At 36.2% G+C, this 21,721-nt stretch overlaps 1 protein-coding gene across 8 annotated transcripts in view; it reads left to right on the forward strand.

The window, feature by feature from the left end:
• CNTN5 (contactin 5) overlaps positions 1-21,721 on the forward strand; it is a 620,272-nt gene that overhangs the window by 583,358 nt on the left and 15,193 nt on the right. For all 8 annotated transcript variants that reach the window (XM_032099222.1, XM_032099223.1, XM_032099228.1 and 5 more), the window contains 2 exons: positions 8,827-8,897; positions 10,959-11,193. In XM_032099222.1, coding sequence (XP_031955113.1) covers positions 8,827-8,897; positions 10,959-11,193 — 306 coding nt within the window. The remainder of the gene's footprint in view (positions 1-8,826; positions 8,898-10,958; positions 11,194-21,721) is intronic.

Here is a 21,721-nt window from a genome sequence, read left to right on the forward strand (position 1 = left end):
AGATAAAGAAGAACTAGGAATGGAGAAAAATACCTAGGTACTTAGAAAGACATATTTAAGAAGCAGAAAGAGATAGAGATAGGATTCGGACAGAGCCTCAGATGAGAACTACATGTGACAACACTTTCAGATTATTCTTCATTCTTCTTTGCTACTTAGGATGCCTAGACAGATTACTTTGTGTTTTGATGTTTCATCAGCTGAATAATTTTCAAGTAGCTTATTGCACCACTGTGAACACCTCATGCCTTCCTCCTCAGTGACCTCCCCACAGGCACTGGGAGCTGCTGTTAGGTCCCCGCAAGGCCATCTCTGGTCCGGGCTGAACAAGCCTAGCTTCCCCAGCCTCTCCTCACAAGGCAAGTTCTCCAGCCACTCCCCCACCCCAGTGGCCTCCCCCTGAATTTGTACTAGTTGATCAATGTTTTTCACATTGTGGCACTCAAAAGTGGATGCCCTATTTCAGATGAAGTCTAACAAACCTATCTGCAGTTGTAATATTTATGTTTTTCTACTTTAAATAACTGTGTAGTTGCTAGCTGATACTAAATTTCACTGTACAATCACAGAACAGCACTGAGGTGATTTGATTCCCATTCATGCATGTTGAAAGATGCTTCCTTTCAAACTCTCCCCCTCACCTTCAAGCTCCCCACAGTGTGAAACTCAATACCTTGATAGCAGAAGCTTCAGATGCTCCATACTTTGTTCCATTAAGAAAAGGAGGAAATGAAAATGAAATAAGAAGCACAAGGTACTTTCATCTGAAATTATTTAAAAAGAAACCTCCCTTTTATCACTACCATTATTCTTTCCTTAATTTTCTGTACTGTATTTCATTGGCATTACAAATTCTTCTGGACCCTAATGTTTGAACAACTTTTCTATTTATTCGGATGATACATATCAGAAAGGACAAAAACATTCTGGAAAAAGTTTATCCTGTAATAGGTTGCACACCTGGTATTATGCTCTTTCAGACTGAGGAATATTTTCCCTTTTTTTACAAGGATGGTTCAGTATTTTAATCGACCAGGAGTAGCTAAACCATGAGCTAAAGTTCTTCTGACAAACTGAAATTTGAAAATGTTAGATTTCATCCAGCTGTCATGTTTTTAAGCTCTTTCTTCTTCTTTCCCAATGTTCAACAAACTCTATTTGCTAAAACATATTCTTACAACTCAAGTGAAATTCTTCTTCATGCATATTCATTTTCACTATTCTTCACAACTTTACTGCTGTAAAAATAAATTGATAAATCATAAGACTGATCAGCAAAAAAAAAATTGTGGGAAAAGACAAAGCGTGCAGTGTGTGATGAATTTTCATCCAGTGCTTGGTATTCATTTCTGGGTAACATTCTGCTGTTATTGCTATCATAAAGAACAGAGTCTTTAACTCAAGAAACAATAATCTGAATTCCAGCACATGGGGCTTCTCCTGAAAAACAACACTGCAACTAGTAATAATGCAGGTCTTCTTGAATAATAAATCAGTAACATATTCATTCAAATAGGAAAAAGACCGTAACAGATTCTTACTTGCACTTTCATATTCCCAGGTAGGAATACCTTTTTTTCTACCAGTTACAGCTGCACAAATGTCATGTTAGAAAAGTGTGGTTTGTAGCACGGCATGGAAATCCAGACAGGTGCCAGTATTTCAAAGAAACAGGAGCTGAATTTATTCAGTGTGCCTGCCTAATAGGGCACAGCAGAAGTCTGTTGCTATTGCCCTAATTTCAAAAGACCTTTCTTCAAGAAAAGGTTCAGTTTCCATTTCAGTTGCAAATGGTTTGGGGTTTTAGGGTGGGATGGCTAATAAAAAAGATGGATGCAGCCTCCATTTTTTATTCTATAGAGGAGGTGAGAAAAGTTAAAACAAGGAAAAACTTTCCGAATTGTTAGAATCTGAACAGAGTTGTTAAATTGGAGCAATAACACAATGGATCCTGCTTTAAATAAAGAACCAAATAAATAAAGAAACCCCTAACTGTTGCACATACCATTACTTGAAAAATGGCATACTGCTTATAATATGTTTGGTACTCTTGAAGTGTCAGAGTCTTCATGATCTGTTTCATTCAGACAGTCAGTTTTTCCTGAACTTCAGATATTCCTGAAGTTCAGAGCCTGTTGCCTCTGTATTTTGAAAGGCCTTTCACTGATTTTGGGAATTATCACACTTGGTATAGTTTTCAGATGCCAAAGAGAGAGGAAACCAGTAATAGTTTTCATTCGCTTACAACAGTTTTCATATGGGTTTTCAAATTAGCATATCATTGCCTATAATAGTGAACCCATTGATCCATTATTTTTCACAATAACTCTATTACTGATTTTTTTATCTGAAAGCTTCAAGAGAAACTGCCCATTAGCATGATGCCCAGTTCTAATATCACAGTTCTCAATTCTTAAAGGACATTTATGTTAAAGAACATCGTATTTTAGAAAGAACATGGCATGAGCCTCTACTCATGACCCAGATAGAGCAACTTGGCTATTTGCACTGATGGTAGATATGGCCCACAAGTGCAAACAGGCAGGTTGCCCCTGCACTGGGAGGAAATCCAGAAATATCCATCTCCTAGCTGAGAAAGTGACTGTGACACCTATTCAGGTAAGAGTTGAGATCCATCAGGCTGAATGGTAGCTGTGTAGACCACTCACAGGGGCAGCAAATGTGTGATTCTGGTTCCATTATTTTACACTTAAATGGAAATCTGCATCTGTAGTTTAATGGCACAAGAAAATTTGACTGGAGACTAAAGTCTTTTTTTATCCCCACTCCTCACTTATTTTATCACTTCTTACCCAGGATAGTAACAATGCCTTATATTAGTCCATTATCTAAAAAAAACCTATGAAAATAATAATTCAGATGGTGTAAGGAAACCGACAGAATAATAATCAGGTTTCCACTTGCTTTATTTTTTTTAATTAAACTCTAATCTTGTTACTTAGCTCATATTTAGTTAACATGATTGCTTTTCATTGCTACTTCCATTGGAACAGATAACACCACAATTTTCTGGCACATCTAGCTTACAGCCAGCTGCTGCATTTCTGTCAGTTCTAGCCTTGATACATATTTTACAGGTCCACAAGGTGCAAAGAGCCAATAACATGAATTTAAACATGTCTGGCATTCCACTAAGACAGTCGGGGCATTTGAAGCCTGGGGGCAAAGCATCAATTATATTATCTATTCATGGGGAAACATGGAGAGAGGGAAATTGAGTAGAATCAAAGTTTAACCTGCTAATCATGCATGCAAACTTGATTTTATGAGGTAACAATGGAATGCACTCTATTAGTAGCAGACTGTACACTGGCTTTATTTTTAATAAGTCCTTATGTTCCATTAAGTTGCCCTTATTCTCACAGCAAAACAAGAAATGTCTCTGTCCCAGGAAAGTTGTGCATTTTAGACTGGCTTTATTTTCAGGGGGTTTTTTGTTGTTGGGGGTACTGTTTTATTTATGATTTGTATAAAAGAAGTTCCAGCTTTTCCCATAATCATAATTATTTTTGCACTAGGAAAAACAAAAATGGATAACCTCCTCTATCTGGGATATTTGCAGATAATGGCATGGTCTACTAATGTCTTTGCAGAAAACGCGCTTTTCCATGAAGAAAAACAAAAGGAGAAAGTAGTCTGTAATCATTGACTGGAAGCTACTTAGACATTGAATTGTAGGCTCAAACTAATATTGACAAGGAATCCAAATGTGTGTGTTAGTAGAAGATGTAACAGAAAAGCACCTGCATTTGTCCCTTAGCATGTATGTATGGCACTGCACTCAGATTTCAGTGCTATAGGTGGTGATTTGGAGACTATTCAGGCAGAGTCCTGCAATCACATATGACCCTCTTGTCAGTGAATAGCACTGAATTCAATCTCCTACTTAATTATAAACATTAATAATACAGAGGAAATTAGAACAACATTTCAGATGCTGAGACCAGTAGAGGCATCCTTGTTTTCCAGTAGTCAAATATGTGTGTCATCCACTTCTGAGATGCTGGCATGTTGCACATTTCATTCCTGAACAGATGACACGTGACTTGTTATTCTGGGAGGGTGACAACTTGATGGCTGGTCTTTCACAGAGTAAAAGGGTTTTCACTTAACAACCCCCTGTTTCCTAGATGTGTACTGCAGGAGATATATAGAGATACACACACACAAATGCATAGCTATAGAAGGTGAATGGAAAGCAAGTGAGGAGAAAAAACTGAATGTGCTATAGCTTTGGTCTCACATGAAGAAGTTCTGCCAAGCTGGTGACAAGCCCTCCTTCCTCCACTCATACCTTTTCTACAGCTAAAAAGTGTTGTTTTTAAAACTACATAGGTATCTTAAGTTATAAAAAGCTTTAAAATAAGTAACAGCAACTGTACCTTGAGCAAAGGTACAAGTCATTTCTTAAGGACTAAAGCCAAGTCTAATTTATCTCCAAAAAAGTGTAGCAATATCAATATTTTCCTTAATTTTTCTTTGTTTGACAAAAGTTTCAGAATTTATTCAAAAAATATCCATGTGGAAAATATCTTAAAGAATACAGGATTCATGTGAGTAATAAAGACCTTGTGAATTAAGTATGGAATTGGGATTTGGGAATCTGGTCTCAATTGCTTTTGAGAAAACTGTATATTTGTGCAACTCAGGTAAGCATCTCAGTCTAAAAACACTAGGTTAGTAAGAGTCTTCTCTTTGACCTCCTTTTCTCTCATTTATTCCCTGTTAAAGGATAGGGACTAAATCTAGATACAGATTTCTACTGTAACAATGCAATCAATTATACTTAATTGTAATAAATTATAATTTTGGCTGCTAAATACTTTTATTCTGCCCAAAAATTAAGACAGACTACAAAATTAAGAATCTGTATTTTCTCTTCGTAATAAACAAAACACACACAATTTAAATAATCCACTAGACATTTCCTTGGGGAAAAAAAACAAACAAACCAAAACAAAAACCAGAAAAACACTTTAAAATTATTAACTATTCATTCAATAACATTTTTAAAAATTTATTTACAAGACTGGAATGTTAAAAAGAGCATGAACTGGCTTACAAGTACTTTCAGCTTTTCCATGTTCAGTGTGACATTTTCTTTTCCTTTTTATTAGGAAAGGAATCTACAGATAGTTTAAATCCTTTTTTTAGTTCTACTCACTGATGTAAAAGCACAGAGTGCAAAACTGCTTTTAAACAAAATGCTGATTTATTTTCTTTTGCAAATTAGAACTAAAATAATAATTTTGGATTAAAATTAAAAATCTCTGTCAACTCAAGCTGAAATACTCTCTCTCTTCTGTCTTTCTAGTTTTAATTTTTCTATTTTTAAAAACCGAAGCAAAATAAAAATTATACATTTTTTCAAAATCAAATTGATATGCTTCATTTTTTATAATGTCAAAATGAAATATTTAATAAGTATTAATATTTTGCCCAAAGTACCAAAAATATTTGAATCAGCTCATCTTTGCAGTCCACCATTTTCATTTAAAAAATTTAAAAAATACTAAACTAAAAAAAAACCCCACAGATAATCCATCAGCCATGAAAACTGAAGAAAAAGAAGTTTTAAGATCTAATTAAATCACCCTAAATTACAGAGCAATTTTTAAAATGCTGGACACAGTGGAAGTCTGGAAGAAAAGTGAACATCTACCCCACATATTTGTCATTTCATAGCTATGCTATTACCCACCATTTCAAAAACTGCTCCATTAAAATGTTTTACACTTAAATATAGGTTTAAAATACACAGGTGACACTGTCAGCACTTTTCAGCACTCTATAACCACTGTTCCCATACATAAAACCCTCAGTAACAGCAATTCTGTGCATATCTTTTGTCGTAAATTAAAACTCAGCTTTTCATCCATATTCAGCTTGTAATGATAAGATATGCATGAATTATTAAACAATTGGCCACGGCTTCATGTGTAAGTTTATCCTTCCATATCACCTTTTCTTCCTTTATATCTGAAGTATCTTTTCAAATGCTTTGTAGGACTGCTGAAGGCTACATTCTCCGTACCTGTTCTTAGAGAAAATGTTAATGGGTTTTTTGCTTGGTTTAGAGGAGATAAGTTTTAATAGAGTTTAATTTTACTTTCATTTCCAGCATATCACAGTAATTTCACGAAAATGGAAAACATCCTGCTGTTTGCATTTGAATCAAACTCCTGGCAGGTTCATTCCAAGATTTCTGTTTGTTTGCATTAAGTGGAGGTTTTAACATCAACCTGTGCCAGCATCCAGCCTGTTTTTTACTGTGAACTGCAGCTAGTCACCATGTCTTTCAGACACACTGTTCTTAGTGCTATTTGTTGTTCACATTACCAGAATGATGGAGAGACCTGCCTTTTAACTTCCAACTTTACCAGTGGCTCAGAAAAGAAAAAAAGGAAAGAAAGAAGAGGTGACTTGATCCCAAAGAGCTTACAGTCCAAGGATAAAACAGGAGACAAGTGAGAACAGGTAGCAAAGGGGCTAATGAGAAGGTGTTGATCAGAATTAGACATATGATCCAGCTAAGCATAGTCACCATTTATGAACCTAAAGATCAGTCTTAAGCCAAGGAGTAATCTGGTTTCCAGCAGGTGACATTTTCTCATCTTGCAGTTCAATGAGATGTTGAATACTAACACAGCAAAGAGCTGGGGTGTATTTATTCAGAAGAAACAATACCAAACTTCTCAGTTTTGAAAAAAGAGGTCTTAATGTCCTTGTTCCTCAGGCACACATACCCTGTTTCCAGGAGCCAAGTTTAGCCATCATATTTGTATATTTGGTGCAAGTGCAACTCCATGAGTGTCACTGCTGGGAATTAACAGCATAAAGATTGGGAAATCATTAATTGCGTGGCAATAAACTTAGGCCATGAGTGAGTAAATTCAGATATAACACTGATGTAAAGGTGGTGCTGCTGAAAGCATGGCTGATGTACAGCCTTGGTGCCTGGCAAAAATGTTTTCTTTTAATAGTTTTCTTCACTTAATAGTTACTCATTTCAAACTGTCTCCTTCTAACTGTGTATACCGTGCTTTGCTGCAGTGCAGAGGAAATTTATTCTTTTGACACATTTATTCTTTTAATGGTTATTCATTTGAAAGAGTTTCACTGTGTGAGTGTACATTTTAGTTTGGTGCAAAAGAAATTCATCGTTTTGACAGTTTTATTCTTTTAACGTTTATTCATTTAAATAGGGCCACAGTCTGCAATGTTGTTAACAAGAAAACTCTAGAAAGAGGATGCTGCAGGTTAAATAAGTCCATCATGTTGGATGCTTCAAAGGAGTACAGCATACCCTCTCATTTCTAATGTGGCAGGCACCTACATAAAAACTTAATTTGTCTCTGTAATTTACCCAAAAATACCTCAGAAAGGCAAGAGAAAAATGTGTGCTAAACAAGGTTTAAATATGCTCAATTAGAGATGGCATCATAATTTTTGGATGTTAATTGTCAGATGAGTCTTCATCTGCATCTTTCGTGCTAGAACATTCGGCCCAGTGTTGCACACTGATTGTATTCTTTCCATTCCTTTTTTAAAGCCAGAGGGAAATTCTGTTTCTGAAAGAAAAAATTCATTATGTTTTTGCCATGTCAAAGAGAGGGAGGGAAGGAAGGTGGGAAGGCAGGCAGGCAGGCAGGAAGGAAGGAAGGAAGGAAGGAAGGAAGGACGGACTACACAAATGAATTCTGAAGTCTTAGGTGGGCTGACAGGATCTAATAAAAACTGCATTTTCAGTGACTTAAGCTATCAGTGACCAACAGAGGAAACAAAGAGGATGGTGTACATTTATTTAAATGCATTTTATTTTGTATAGTTCAAAGGCACAGTGCTACTCAGTAAATAAGCTAAACAACATGCAATAAGGCCTAAACACTTAAAGTCTTACAGTACATTTCTTCCAATGACCTATGTACTGCTGTAAAGAAGAAAAGAAAAAGTTTATATCTTAGGACATATTTAATCAAATACAGAATGCAAGTATTACCTCCTCACAGTAAATAAACTCAAGACATTGGCCATTTGAGGAGTTTCATTAGAGGTACTAAACAAGGAAAAAGAAATTATACAATTCCAAAGGAACAATTTACATTTCTGGTTTTTCAAAATATGATAATCCAAATCAAAATGGTGATGATAGTTATAATTTACTTTAAAGAATTTCATCAGCTGCTCATGTTTATTAAACTATAATTATGAGCTCAATTTTTCAAGAACTGTGGGTAATACTGCTTCCAGCATTTTTTAAGAAACAATGAGGGATGTTTAAGGTTGGTTGCTTTAAAATTTCTGAAAATTGGCTCCCTGGTAGAGCAGTGAAAAATAGATTTACAGTAATTAAAACATTCTAAATCACTAACTACCTGAAATACAATAGAGACATTACTAATTATGTCCTAAGATTTCACCTGAAATCTGAAAAATGTCAGATTTCCTGGCATTTCAAGTTGTTTGCTAAAAAATGATAAACATTAACAAGATCATTCCTGTTTTATCTCTTATGTGATCTGTACATTGAAATTTTTACCAATCTGCAGAAGACCTCATGCTTAAGCAATTTTGTATTCCAATATTATTTTTATTCTCAGCGTATGCTTTGAGTTTTCTAGCTTGTGTGTGCAATTCTCTGAAATGAAGCTTGAGCAAATTTTCTTTAATACAGAGTGCTATGTTTTTACTTCTGTTCTGATTTAACAGCCTCATGTCTTCTGCAGAAACTTATTACTGTGGGGAAAACTTCAATAACTTGGATATTCTGGTTTGTTTCGTTTTGTTTTTCCTTTTTGCACACAGTTCCAAAGACACCTCCAGCTAATGTAAGCGGCAGAAGTGGAAGGCGACATGAATTAGTAATAGCATGGGAGGTAAGGGACTTTTCTGTTTACAGGTTTTGTTTAATGTTAACTTCTTCAAGGACAAAGTAAAGAGTACTCTACTGGGTTTTCCTTACAACAAATCTTGTCAACACATGAACACAAAACACTGCTCTTAAATATGTTCTAAAATTCCAAAGTACTGTTCATTTTCATGAGGTTTGAGTAGAGCACATTATGGCATCTGCTCCAAAGTTCTACTAATTCATCAGGCTTTTCTTCCTGATCTACAGTTTGGGTTTATTTGATTTTTCTGGAACTTATGCAAACACCAGATGAAATAATAGCTAAGAGAAGAGAAGAAAAGCCATGTAAATTTTTTTAAACTTCAATTAAGAAATAATTATTTTTAGTTGTTGAATAAAAATATGAAACTAAAGAGACTCTTGAGAACATATTTGTGGTGCAAGATGCAACACAGACATATGGTCATGCCAGTGGGCAGTTGGAGGAGTGGGAGTTGCTTTCTCTGCTAATCATAAAAAACAGTACAACAGAGACTTTTCTTAAGGAGATTCATCATAAACAGTTCCAGATTCATAAAAAATTCATATATACACACACACATATATATGCCAATTTGAGGAGCAATTCAGATAGTAGGAGACACACCAAATTCTGCTTGTTTCAACTGGCAAATTTAAGGATGTCTAAAGAGACTGCCTTCTGTTGGCACATCTGCCTTTTTCAACACCAGCTACCAAAGACAGCTGAGACAGAGCTGACTTCAGTTTGCTTTATACTCTATAAGGGTAAACATCAACATCTCACTTATGAGGAGAGAATTTGCTGAATCCCAAACAAAAATACCAGGTGGCTAGAACTGTATCTGATGTGAACAGACCTAACCCCAGTCCCTAATAAGATATATTAGTATGTGATATTCTTATTAAGTGTCTTTGTAGCATTTCGAAGGTGACTGGGTCGGGGGACTACTGGAGAGTGCTGTAACTCACACTCTGTCAAAGGCCAAAGTTTTCTTCCAAAGGAAACCAGAGCCCCAGGGGTGAGACGAGGTTACAAAGTCTGTCTTAATTTTGCATGACTTTTTTTTTCTGGGATGTGCAGTGCACAGCTTCAGAAGGATGGGTAGAAAATTTTGTCTGCAAGTGGAGTGCCAGGTGATGAGACATTCACTTGAAATATGGAGGGGAGAGGATTCAGTGTTGGCTGTGCCCTGGCTCTGATTCATATGTCCATTAGCTGTATATCTATGATGGGCATTTTAAGAGAGGTAGTTTAGACACCCATTTTTGGACATTTCCCATATATTTAATATGCAGACAGCTGTTAAATATAACCTAATCCCTAAACTAGTCCATTGACTTCATAATAAATGTAAGATACTGTTAATTTACTAATTAGCGTGAAAAGTTCCATTCATTTAGTTAGACACGTAAGTTTTAGCTTTTGCAGTGCACAGACTCTAAAACAGATAAATCCCTTTTCTAACTGCCTGCTAATGTCAGATGAGACACAATTTAGGTGGCTAATTTCACAGGTGCTCTGAGGAAGGAAAAGCAAATGAGGTTTTTCAACCAAAAAAAAATTAAAAAACTTTTTGATAATTGGAACAACTTAGATTTATTACATTGCATCTTAAGCCTTAAGTTGAACCCTGGGCTTAAATCTCTAAGATTTAACACCTCATTTGGAACAGAATTTAGACAGGCTGGCACCTAAAACCCAAAGGAGTCCCACAATAGTACATATCATGCACATCATGTTACTCTCAATATATTGCTCTATATTTTTAACAAGGCCACTGCTAGGGGCTATTCCACTTAAAGATAACTGGTTAAAGCATTAACCAAAAAGTGGGATATATAAAACAAAACATTTTTCTGAGCACAGGCGCTCATTCAGTCCTAGGACAATGACCTAAGTATGGCAATTAGTTGAGGAAACTCTCTTAGAATGTTCCTCTTTGGAAGCTATTGTCATTATGAGGACAAGTATAGTAAGTAAAATCCTATAATACAACTGTGACTTTTTTCTAAATTAATAAAACAGTTTCTGATCATAAGTATGTTTCTGAACTTAATTTTTCAGCCAGTGTCAGAAGAGTTTCAGAGTGGAGAAGGATTCGGATATATTGTAGCCTTCAGACCCAATGGAACGCGTGGGTGGAAGGAAAAAATGGTGACATCTTCAGACGCTTCAAAATTCATCTACAGAGATGAAAGCGTACCACCTCTGACTCCTTTTGAGGTGAAAGTTGGTGTTTACAACAACAAAGGAGATGGTCCCTTCAGCCCTATTGTGGTCATCTGCTCAGCTGAAGGAGGTCAGTTCAACATGAAGTTAAATTGCATATTGTGAGCAATATTAAGTCTTTCATATATAATGCATGCTCTTATAACACTCTTTTTAAATCTTAAATTAAAAATTTCTCTGCAGAAGTGCTAAATAAAAACAGGTTTTGCAGAGAAGGAAGTGAACTAACTTGCCAAGCTTACCTAGAAGGCAAGTAACAAAGTTTAGGAACAGACTTCAAGCCACATCAGTCACAATCAAAAAGAAAAAAGAAAAAAGAAAAAAGAAAAAAATAACAGCCTTATTTTCATGAAAGTTCATCCTTAATATGAAATCATTAGCCTTAACTTTAGACAGGGTTTCTCCAACACTGAGCAAAGAAAGGATGTTATTTTCTATTGTTTCTGAGATTCATGATCCTTTTTTTGATGGGTTAATCAGACAACAGCTCGAAGACTAAATAAATTCACTTTTGAATGTTCATTTCCTGGTTAATGCATTCTAAAAGTGCACAGAAACAAATTTTGTTTTAATTTTTATTTCATTAGTAGAAAAGTTCTGACTTTGCATTAATGTCCCAGTCTTCAATGTGAATTATAGGAATATCTCTCAAGAACAAATGAAAAATATTTCTTGAAATTTTCTATTGAGAATTGATATAAATTCTAAACAGTATTTTTTGGGGCAGAAAAGAAACAAAAACAACCAACAAGCACTAATTTGGACTAGTAAAAGAAGTTGTTCTGTTTTAACAGGACCCAGAGTATGGGAAAAAAAAGGCATGCACAAAAAAGGCAAATAAACGTTATCCACAAGAATATTTTGAGCAGCTCCATTACTGAAATTCATAAAGTTCAGTGTTTCTTTACTATACTATCTTGAGTTATTCCACTGTCTCCTATTAAAGAAAATAAAATAAGCAGAGTCCTAGTGCAGATGAGAGGAATTTCATATTCTTTCTATGAAAAAGCAGTGTGAAGATAATAATATTTCATGTGAAGCTGGAAAACATTAAGTGTTATTTCATATTAGCCCACAATAAATTTATAATTTTGGAACCATGATGTAGCAGACGCTGTCTACTACTATTCTCTCACAGTAATTAGAGGTGTTGGAGCTGCTGTTTTTGCTAAAAGCAGTTCCAGTAATTAGGTTTTGTTCCACTTTTTGAATCAGGATTACCAAATAGTCATATTTTTATAAAAACAATTTCATTTTAAACTGTAAAAATTGCACAGTACAACTTGAAAATGGTTCATTTGAATTCCCTGATCCTAAATGAAAATTGATACTGTGAGGCCAATGGCGATGTTTTTATTTTTTAATAATTTCATCCTCTAAGCAGAAAGTTCATTGCAAATAAAGTTTTGCAAAGGAAGGGAGACAGACACTTTAATTTTTTTTTTAGTAGCAAACGATATTTTAACAAAAGCTGAATGCTGAATTGTAATAATGCATCCTTATACCTTTGTTTGTTATTCGAACAAGACTGGAAATAGAATAATTAGTAATATATAAACAATTTTTTTCCTATCAGTCCTTTAATAAAATTAACTTTAAAATATGAACTTTACAAATGGTCTTAATAGAATATTAAAATTAACTTTCTCTAGAAACCAACTTTTCTGATTTTAATTCAGTAACTTGAAAGTACCTATCTATTATAGCTTTGCTAATTCAGTCTCTGTGTGTGTCTGTACATTAGACTTGTCTTTTGTAAGAGGAATTCTATGGGCCTAAATATTTTGCAAGACTTATATTTCAGGAAAACTATGGGATGCTGTGACATTACAGTACAAAATTAATTTATAAAAATATTTCCTCCAGAAAAACCCAAGGTAATATACTGAGAATTTAAAGGAGTAATGAAACAGTTTATTACAGCTAAATTCTGGGCAATATGAAGATTGAGGACAATAGACATTGGAGTTTGCTATGAAAATGGGGTACTTCTTTTGAAAGAGGTATGGACTGTCATGCTAAAGGAGCTAAACAACTGAAGGCACCATTTTTCAAGGATTTCTATTAAAGAGTAGATATTAAATAACAATTGACAGTACAATATATTATGGTCCTAGGGCTGATCCAGAAAACCCTTTGCTTACTTGCTTTTCATCACATATTCAATTCACTGCTCAGCAAACATCTAGAAAAAGCAATAGGATAAAAATATTAAAAATTATGGCTTTATGTTACATATTACAAGTTTTCCCTTATCTAGAAATGGATCTACTATTGTTTAATGGTGTAACAAATTTGTCTAAGGAAGTCTAAAACATGTTGACTCTGCTAAGCACACTGGAAAATACAAAGAGTTTTCACAGGACAGATTCTGAACCATGAAGAAATCTCATATTTATTAAGAATGAATGCATCTCCTTTTTCTGTATGACTGTGATAGCATACTGTGTGCTTTCTGATTCACATTCAGAGCCCTTTTGTGGTGCCTCTGAGTTGTTCTTAAGCAAGAAACTTGGCAGGTGATGTTGAGTAACACAACAGACTGCCCTCTGATTACATAAAGTGATTCAGTCAGGCAAAAGGCTTAAAACATTGCCTTCTGAGTAAAAGAACTCAGAAAATTTGACCATTTGACCAAAACACTGAGCACTTTTTCAGAAGTAAATAGAGTGGCTAATATTTTTCTGTCTATTAAGTCAGATCATATAATAGAATCATAGAATGATTTGTGTTGGAAGGGACCTTAGATATCATCAAGCTTTAACACACTTTGCTGTGGGCAGAGAACCTTCCACTAGACCAAGTTGCTCAAAGTCCCATCCAGCCTGGCCTTGAACACTTTCAGGGATGGGGCATTCACAACTTCTCTGGGCAACTTGTTCCAGGGTCTCCCTACCCTCACAGTAATTAATTTCTAACAAATAATCTAAATCTCTCCTCTTTTAGTTTAAATCCATTCCCCCTTGTCCTGTTAATCTGTTTATCTGCCTGTGTAAAAATCTCTGCCTTTTTTATAAGCTTCCTTTAAGTACTGTAAGACTACTAGAAAGGCTCACTGGGGCCTTCTCCAGGCTGAACAACCCCAACTCTCTCAGCCTGTCTTCATAGGAGAGGTGTTCCAGCACTCTGAACAACTTCATGTCCATCCTCTGGACCTGCTTTAACAGGTCCACATCTTTCCTGTGCTGAGGCCCCAGAGCTGGATGCAGCACTGCAGGTGGGGTCTCACCAGAGCAGAGCAGAGGGACAGAATCCCCTCCCTGGCCCTGCTGCCCACGCTGCTTTGGATGCAGCCCAGGATGTGGTTGGCTTTATGGGCTGCAAGCGCACATTGCTGGCTCATATACAGCTTTTCATCCATGAGAATTCACCTTCTTCTTTTCAGGGCTGCTCTCAATTAGTTCTTCTCCCAGTCCATATTTGTGCTTGAGACTGCCCCAATTCAGGTGCAGAACCTTGCACTTGACCTTGTTAAACCTCATGGAGTTCCCATGGGCCCACTTCTATAGCTTGTCCAGGTCCCTCTGGATGGCATCCTGTCCTTCAGGTGTGTCAGCTGAAGCACTCAGCTTGTTGTCATCTGCAAACTCACTGAGGGTGCCCTTGATTTCGCTGTCCATGTCATTGATAAAGATATTGAAGAGCACTGGTCCCAAGGCAGAGCCCGGAGGATATCACTTGTCACCAGCCTCCACCTGAACGTAGAGCCAACAGATATTTAGAAGACAGAATTATACCAATGGTTGGTGAAGCATCAGTGATAGTGGTGACCCAAAGTTGAAGAGGCAAGAAAGTCTTAACTGGTTATAGATACTTTCAGACCTTTTTCCTCCCTAACCAGTATTTTGACTTCTTAAAAATCATCACCAGAATATAGTTCATGGGAAAGACTGTCCAGGAGCTAAAAGTGAAAATGAATGTAATGGAAGAATAGAGAATAGTATGGAGAATCAGTTAAAAAGGTTGTACAAAACCAGACATTTAACCCATGGAGATAAACAAGCAAGTACATGTGTGACTCTCTGGAAAAGGTGGCTTAATGCAGTAGTAAAGTTTGAAGGAGGAGCCTTTCCCAGAAATATTAGGAAAGGAAAAAAAAAGCAAGTAATCAAAGAGAAAAGAAAAAAATAGAGGTCACATGTAAGGATGTATGAGAGCCAGGAAGCAGTTCTGAAGAGGGAATGAAGATGATGCTCAGAAGATGAAGGATAGAAAAAAGATGCACAATTACTTCAATAAGAAGGCAGAGCAGAAGGACACAGTAGACATTTCCATCACCAGGGAAGGACAAGCCCGAACCTTAAATGAAGAAAAACTTTAATAACAGAAAGAGATATGAGACCACATGGAGAGCGCCACAAATCAGGCTACCTGCCAAGAGAAAGGTTGCAGTGTGCAGGCCTGAGGCTGAAAAGGATCGTGAACAGAACAGAGAGAAATCTTCTGACCATACTTTCTGTCAGGAAAATAGGGTATCAGATTCATGCTAGAACACACTGAAACAGCACTAAGTTTCAGTGCAGGTACAGATGATTTTTATCCACAGAAGAAAAAAAATTGTAAAGGCACTAGACACTGAAAATAAAGCAATGAACAAAAGCAATGTTACCACTGTTACAACATAAACATTTATGCATTCTTTTTTATTGATGACTGCATTCCACTTAAATACTGAGGTGCTAAGCATTCCAAGGTTACTAATACGATATTTCAGTATCAGGGAAAAACATATGCAATCTCTATGTGTGGCTTTAATTCACTGGAAAATGAAAACTGGGAAAATCACAAATATATAAATGGAGAAGGAAATAAGAGTGTGAAAGTATGATGGCAAGAAGATGGAAAAGGCTGTGCTGATAACAGTGATGACCAGGCTGACTCTCTTTAACAGGCATGGCTAGACAAACTATGAGCTACACAGGAAAGACAAAACAAAAGTAAGATGTCATAACATGCTGATGATGTGACAATGCATCAGGAAATACAAAACCAGTGTTTGGATAAAACAGAATAACCTTGGGTTCCATGTAATTTTGGAAAAGGGCAATCAAAAGAGCTGAAAGTGAAGCTAGAGGTCAGTTGCTGATTATACTGATCAATTAGGATGCTGAGAAATTGTTGATATATACTACAGAATGCTGTTATTTATGGGAGAATTTAGCTGTTCAGAGTAGTTTGGATAGTAAAAACTAATTAGTAAGGACTAATGACCTTGTGTTCTGGCTGTGCTAATTAGCAGATTCTTTATCCAGTACTGACTAAGTGAGAAGAAATAACAGTACAATAGCCTTGTTCTGATGAATAATTAAGACACTATAGAAAAGCTGATAATAACAAATAACAGTGGAACACATCATCGTTAAAAAGCAGGAAATTATTTTATTAACTGGAATTAACAGTTGAAACTAAAAATAGAAGTGTTTTGGAATGTCTCTAAGCCAAAGGTGTAACAGATATTTGAAGTTTTTATTGCAAGAAATGGTACATTTCTGAGACAGAACATTACATCTGAGGATCTATAGATATACCCTCTAAAGATATTCAGAATCAGTAAGAACCATACATAGTACCATCTAAGTAAAGGAAAGGATAAAAATAGCACAAGCACAGACAAAAAGTAAGTTTAGTTTTTTTAAAAGTTAGGAGAGTATATAAGGCATGAAAAACTGAAGTAAATAAGACATTGATATTATAAATAATCAAGGAATGGACAACAATAATGAACATCTTCTTCATTTATTTTAAATAAATAAGATTATATAGACAGGATAGCTAGTAAGAATGTGAAAGTGAAATTTTTTACATCTGTAGTGAAAACGTCTGGTATTGTCAATTGTCAGAAATTCAATCTCTTCCAAATTAAACAATGCAGAATTTTCTATTCAAATGTACCATAAATAAAATTTAACCTGTTTTTCCACACATGGAGATGGGGTAGAACTTACACATAAAAAGATTCAAATGTTTTAATTTGTATCAGGGCATTATTCTGATAAAACTGTCACAGCCCGGGGCAGCCCAAATTTCCCAGAGTCAACATGGATGATGCCAACAGTGTGATGCTACAGGTAGCTGTATCTCCATGCTCAGGATGGTGCCTGGTCTCTCTGTTCCTATTTAGTTTGCAAGTATAGATGCAGCCTAAAAGCACAAGGATAAATATGAATTAGAGTACTCTACAGTATGGAAATAGGTGACAATATAAAAGGAAATAGAAATAAACTTCTGGAAGAAAGAAGGAACCCAACTGGTTTCAAGATGAGTTAGGTCTTTTATAAAGGGTTTTTTTGTTAATGATTTTCTCAATGGCTGATACAGGATCAGTTCTGTTCATTTCAGTACCTAATTTCTCCTTCAGGCACCTGACAGAATTATCTTCACAACAATTGAAAGATCTATAATTTTGATAAACAGAGTAGTGAATACTAGTAAAAACTTGTATATAGGAAATAGAAAGCCCTGAGCAGTACAGGTTAAAGCCTGAAGACTCTCATACTCCCTGTTCAAAACCTCCTGAGGGACTCCAGATGCAGTTCTGTAATATATACAAGATGCAATGATACTGCGCAGAGGTCTTGTTCTTGCTTTGTATGGATTTGTGGTAATTCATCGAGCCAATGGAGATCCAAAGCTCTCAGTTATTTGAAAGGCAAAGGACCATACAAAAGCCTTTGCAATTTTTTTCTCTATATTTAGAAAAATAAATTACTAATTTCTTTTCATTGAGAGGAATTAATATGCAATTACACACTTTTTAATACAGCCTCAATGTCTTTAATTAAAATCTTAAATTTATGAAGTGAAATCCTGTGATTCATTTCATAGCTAAAGCTGAACTACTTGGGGTTTAGGTGAACCCAAAAACTAATAAATTGGCAGATTAGCTGTAAACTACTGAGGGTTATTTCCTGATTCTACTAGATGATCTGTCTGGAGAGATCCTGTGAAAGCTCTGCTAGAGCTGTCTCAAATGATTTTTTAAGGAATGAAATCACAGTCCTGACATACAGGAACTTATTAAGCACTCCTCTGATCAATGGCACTAGCCCCATGGGAAGGCAGATGTGCCATCAATATAATGGGCACATCCCCTCCTCAAGTGCTGAGGGTATCTCTGTCTGCCATGCCACTTGATGGAAACGAACCATTCGCATTCATGAAGGTGGCAACACCCCTCTGGTAAAGTCTTCATGGAATAAGGCAGCTCCTTTTTCCCAGGTGACACTCTGCTGTGCAACAAATCTGGGTTATTCCATAGGGAAGGGAGAGCCACAGCAGGATGTACACTGTGAGAAAGTGTGCAGGAGAGCATCATAACGGGAGAAGGCTTCAGAAGTTCTACCCAACAAGTAAGAATATTTCATCACTAAATCAAAAATATTCAGGGCAGAGGTCTTCACTGCTAGCTCATTCCAACACTCTTCTAATTTTTGTGTGTTTTAAAGTCCTCTGCAAAGGCACTGGTCAGAGAGTAGGAGAAAATAGAAAGGACTTGTGGAAAAGTGAGAAGTCTGAAGGCCTGTCCTGGAAACAGTAATCTTTTTTCTGCTATTGTGGAAACCGGGTATCTTTTCCCTTTGAGCATAAGATTCTGGGGGAAGTTTTATATCCTGATGGCAGCCATTTCACTGCAGATCTGGTGGAGTCCCCCATTTCTCAGGAATGGAAAGAGTTCACTGAAGGTTCTCTGATTTGGAAGATAGTCTGTGTGGCTATTTCTAGCAATGAAGTAAATGGTACCACTTTCTTTACCTACAGTTGACACAAGAGGTTTTCCTTCTGATTTATCTCTTGTGGGTTTTTCCACAGAGAGGCATTATCACAGAAATAGATCCTGGCTGAAATCCCAAAATCTCAACTATGAAGAACTGCCTGCAGTCATAATGCAATTGCTCAGACTGAGGTTCTTAGCTTCAAATAAGAGCTCAAGTTTTGAATAAGGCTACTTTGTAAAAATCTTTTTTGAAATCAAAGAACTGAACAGATATGAAGTGATTGGTTGAGTAGTCCTGGCTGAGGCTCTGTTCCACAGAAGAATTAAAACAACATAAATTTCAGTAGGCTCTTGGACTTGTTTTTGAAGGTAGATGATGTGGAAATCCTTAAGGATGAATATTTCAGAAAAACAGATCAGTTTACAGTCATAAATAGGTAAAACACACTGAGGGCTGGTAACTGATTCTTCTTTCTTTACTTTCCAGTGTCAAAATTCAGGATTCCCTCACTGAACATTAGATCAGTGCAATTAGTGTAAATGCATGTCCTGCCATTTTACAGCCATCCCAAAGACCTATGTATTGATCATGTTTCTTTAAAGTGTGATTGCAGCACAGGGAAAGACAATGTTTCACGGACATTGTGCACACGAGAATTTATTGTACTGCATCTTTAATTCAAACAGGGAATATTAAAAGGACTATTAAAGATGCTGGCCCTTTTGCTTTTTTCAAGAAGTATGACCTTAGGTAGACACCTATAGGTCTAGTGTAATGACAAGATCTGAAGAAAATAATATGATTATAACATCAGTGACCATAACAAGAAAAGCTAATGAACCTATCAAACTTATCATTAATTTTAGACACAGAGAATAAAGCATGACATTGGAGTGAACCACAGACTGTATTATATCACCAGAAATTATATGGTCCTCATCATATCTGAATCAATAAAAAGTGCTATTTAGTCTCCAAAAACTTTCAGACAGTCATAATGTATCTTATCCCCAAATATATAATTTCTGTTGTTCTGCTGAACACTATTCTCAGTGCCTAATATCAGTGAAACTGCAATGAATTATTTCTGAATATGCGAGAAATACACTTTCTTCACATAAAAAAAATCCAAACTATTTCCGCTCCATTTGTTGAAAATGATTTTTAAAAACATCAGAAAATATTCTATGTTTCTATTCAAGCAATATACAAACCACTCCTAGTGAGTGCTATGAAGAGGAAATGATACCTGCATTTATAGCAAATGTAAAGTCTGCCAACCAACATTTTGTGTACATCTCAAATTATTTATCCCACTGCAATCTTTTCTGACAACAAGGTAATTGCTTCAATAATACAAAAACTAGAAAATAGCTTTTGCCACACAAATCTTAGTAGTACATAAAATAGAAAGCAGGATATAACTGTTGAACAGAAAGTCGTATTACGAGCAATGTATTTCTTCATAGTGCAATTCTTTCAGTATTGAATTTAAAAGATCATTTCTCTTATTCCTGAACACATTTTTTTTATTCTTTATTACTTAAAAAGTTCCAAACACATTTTATACTTATTAGTAATACTCATTGTTGGCAAACACTACTTTGGATCACATCAGAATTACTTCTTTTCTTCAGATGTAAATAAAAAAAGAGATCAAGAAAGAGTAACAAACACTGAAAGTCAGACATCAAAAAGGATGAAAAATTTATATGAGCCATGTCAAAAATATGTATAGGGCAACAGTGCTAGAACAACGGCTGCAATATGATCAGAGAAAGGAGGGTAGCTAATGAGTCAACACTGATGTTAGGTATCTTACATATTAGGTGGTTTGATCACTGAGAAAAATATATCATTTTATCTCAGGCTGTTCTGCAAGGAAACTCCTTGTCTGTAACCCTGTTAAACAAGTCCCAAAAAAAAACCATTTTTCAGAAAGCTCTTTGATGTGTCTCCCTATATTATAAAACCAGGACCTCTGCCTGCCCTTCAGGAACAGATCAACACATTAGAAATGTAATGAGGAACATTAGGCCAAGGAAGAAATCGCAGGCTCTGTGACTCCAGGGGAATGTGAATTCACGTTTTTGCTGAGCAAGTGAACTACACCAGAAAGGTGGTGAACCACCCTATTGTGTGCTCCACAGTATAAATACAAGCCTTGCCTCCTCAGCTGGTCTTAAGAAAATTTTCAGTCATATTTATGTAATAAACCAAAAGACACACAAGATTTCCTTGACTCATATCCCAGTTTCAAATGAGACAGTTTCTGGAAACTTGTCACTCCCAGTATACTGTAACAGGTGATACAAGTGAGTAGTGGGGTGCTCAATAGCCTGTCATGGCAAATCTCTGGGGACATTTACCAATGTCCCAACCACCGAAAGAAGCTGGGCCTCTATAAAGTGTGTGTTGATGTGAAAGTACAAAGGCAAACACGCCTATGACAACACTGTTGGGGAAGTGTGGTACATAAAGCATCCTACAGCCCTGTGCTTCCAGTGAGCACCCTGGCCATACCCCAGCATCACCAAAGGACACCCAGCCTTGCTGGGCCACAGGAAGGGTCCTCTGTTCTGGATAACCAGGAGGTCAGGACTGCAGAGTGTCTTATGAATAGCATGGAGATAGAAACACGAACAGAGGGCCAAAGGTAACAACACAGGTAATCAGAGGGACAAACCATAGGTCTTGGTGCCTTCATAAATAGTAAATGCTTCACAGCAGAGAGAAGGTGGGACATCCCAAACACTGGTGCCTGTGACTTCAACGACATAATAACATAGTCCTAAAAAAAATCTTTTACACTGCATTTCACTACAGTGCTAGGTATCATTTCCTACTCAGTATTGCCCCAGGGCAGGACTGACTGAGCACCCC

This window comes from Corvus moneduloides, chromosome 2, assembly GCF_009650955.1.
Source record: "Corvus moneduloides isolate bCorMon1 chromosome 2, bCorMon1.pri, whole genome shotgun sequence".
NCBI classification, from domain to species: domain Eukaryota; kingdom Metazoa; phylum Chordata; class Aves; order Passeriformes; family Corvidae; genus Corvus; species Corvus moneduloides.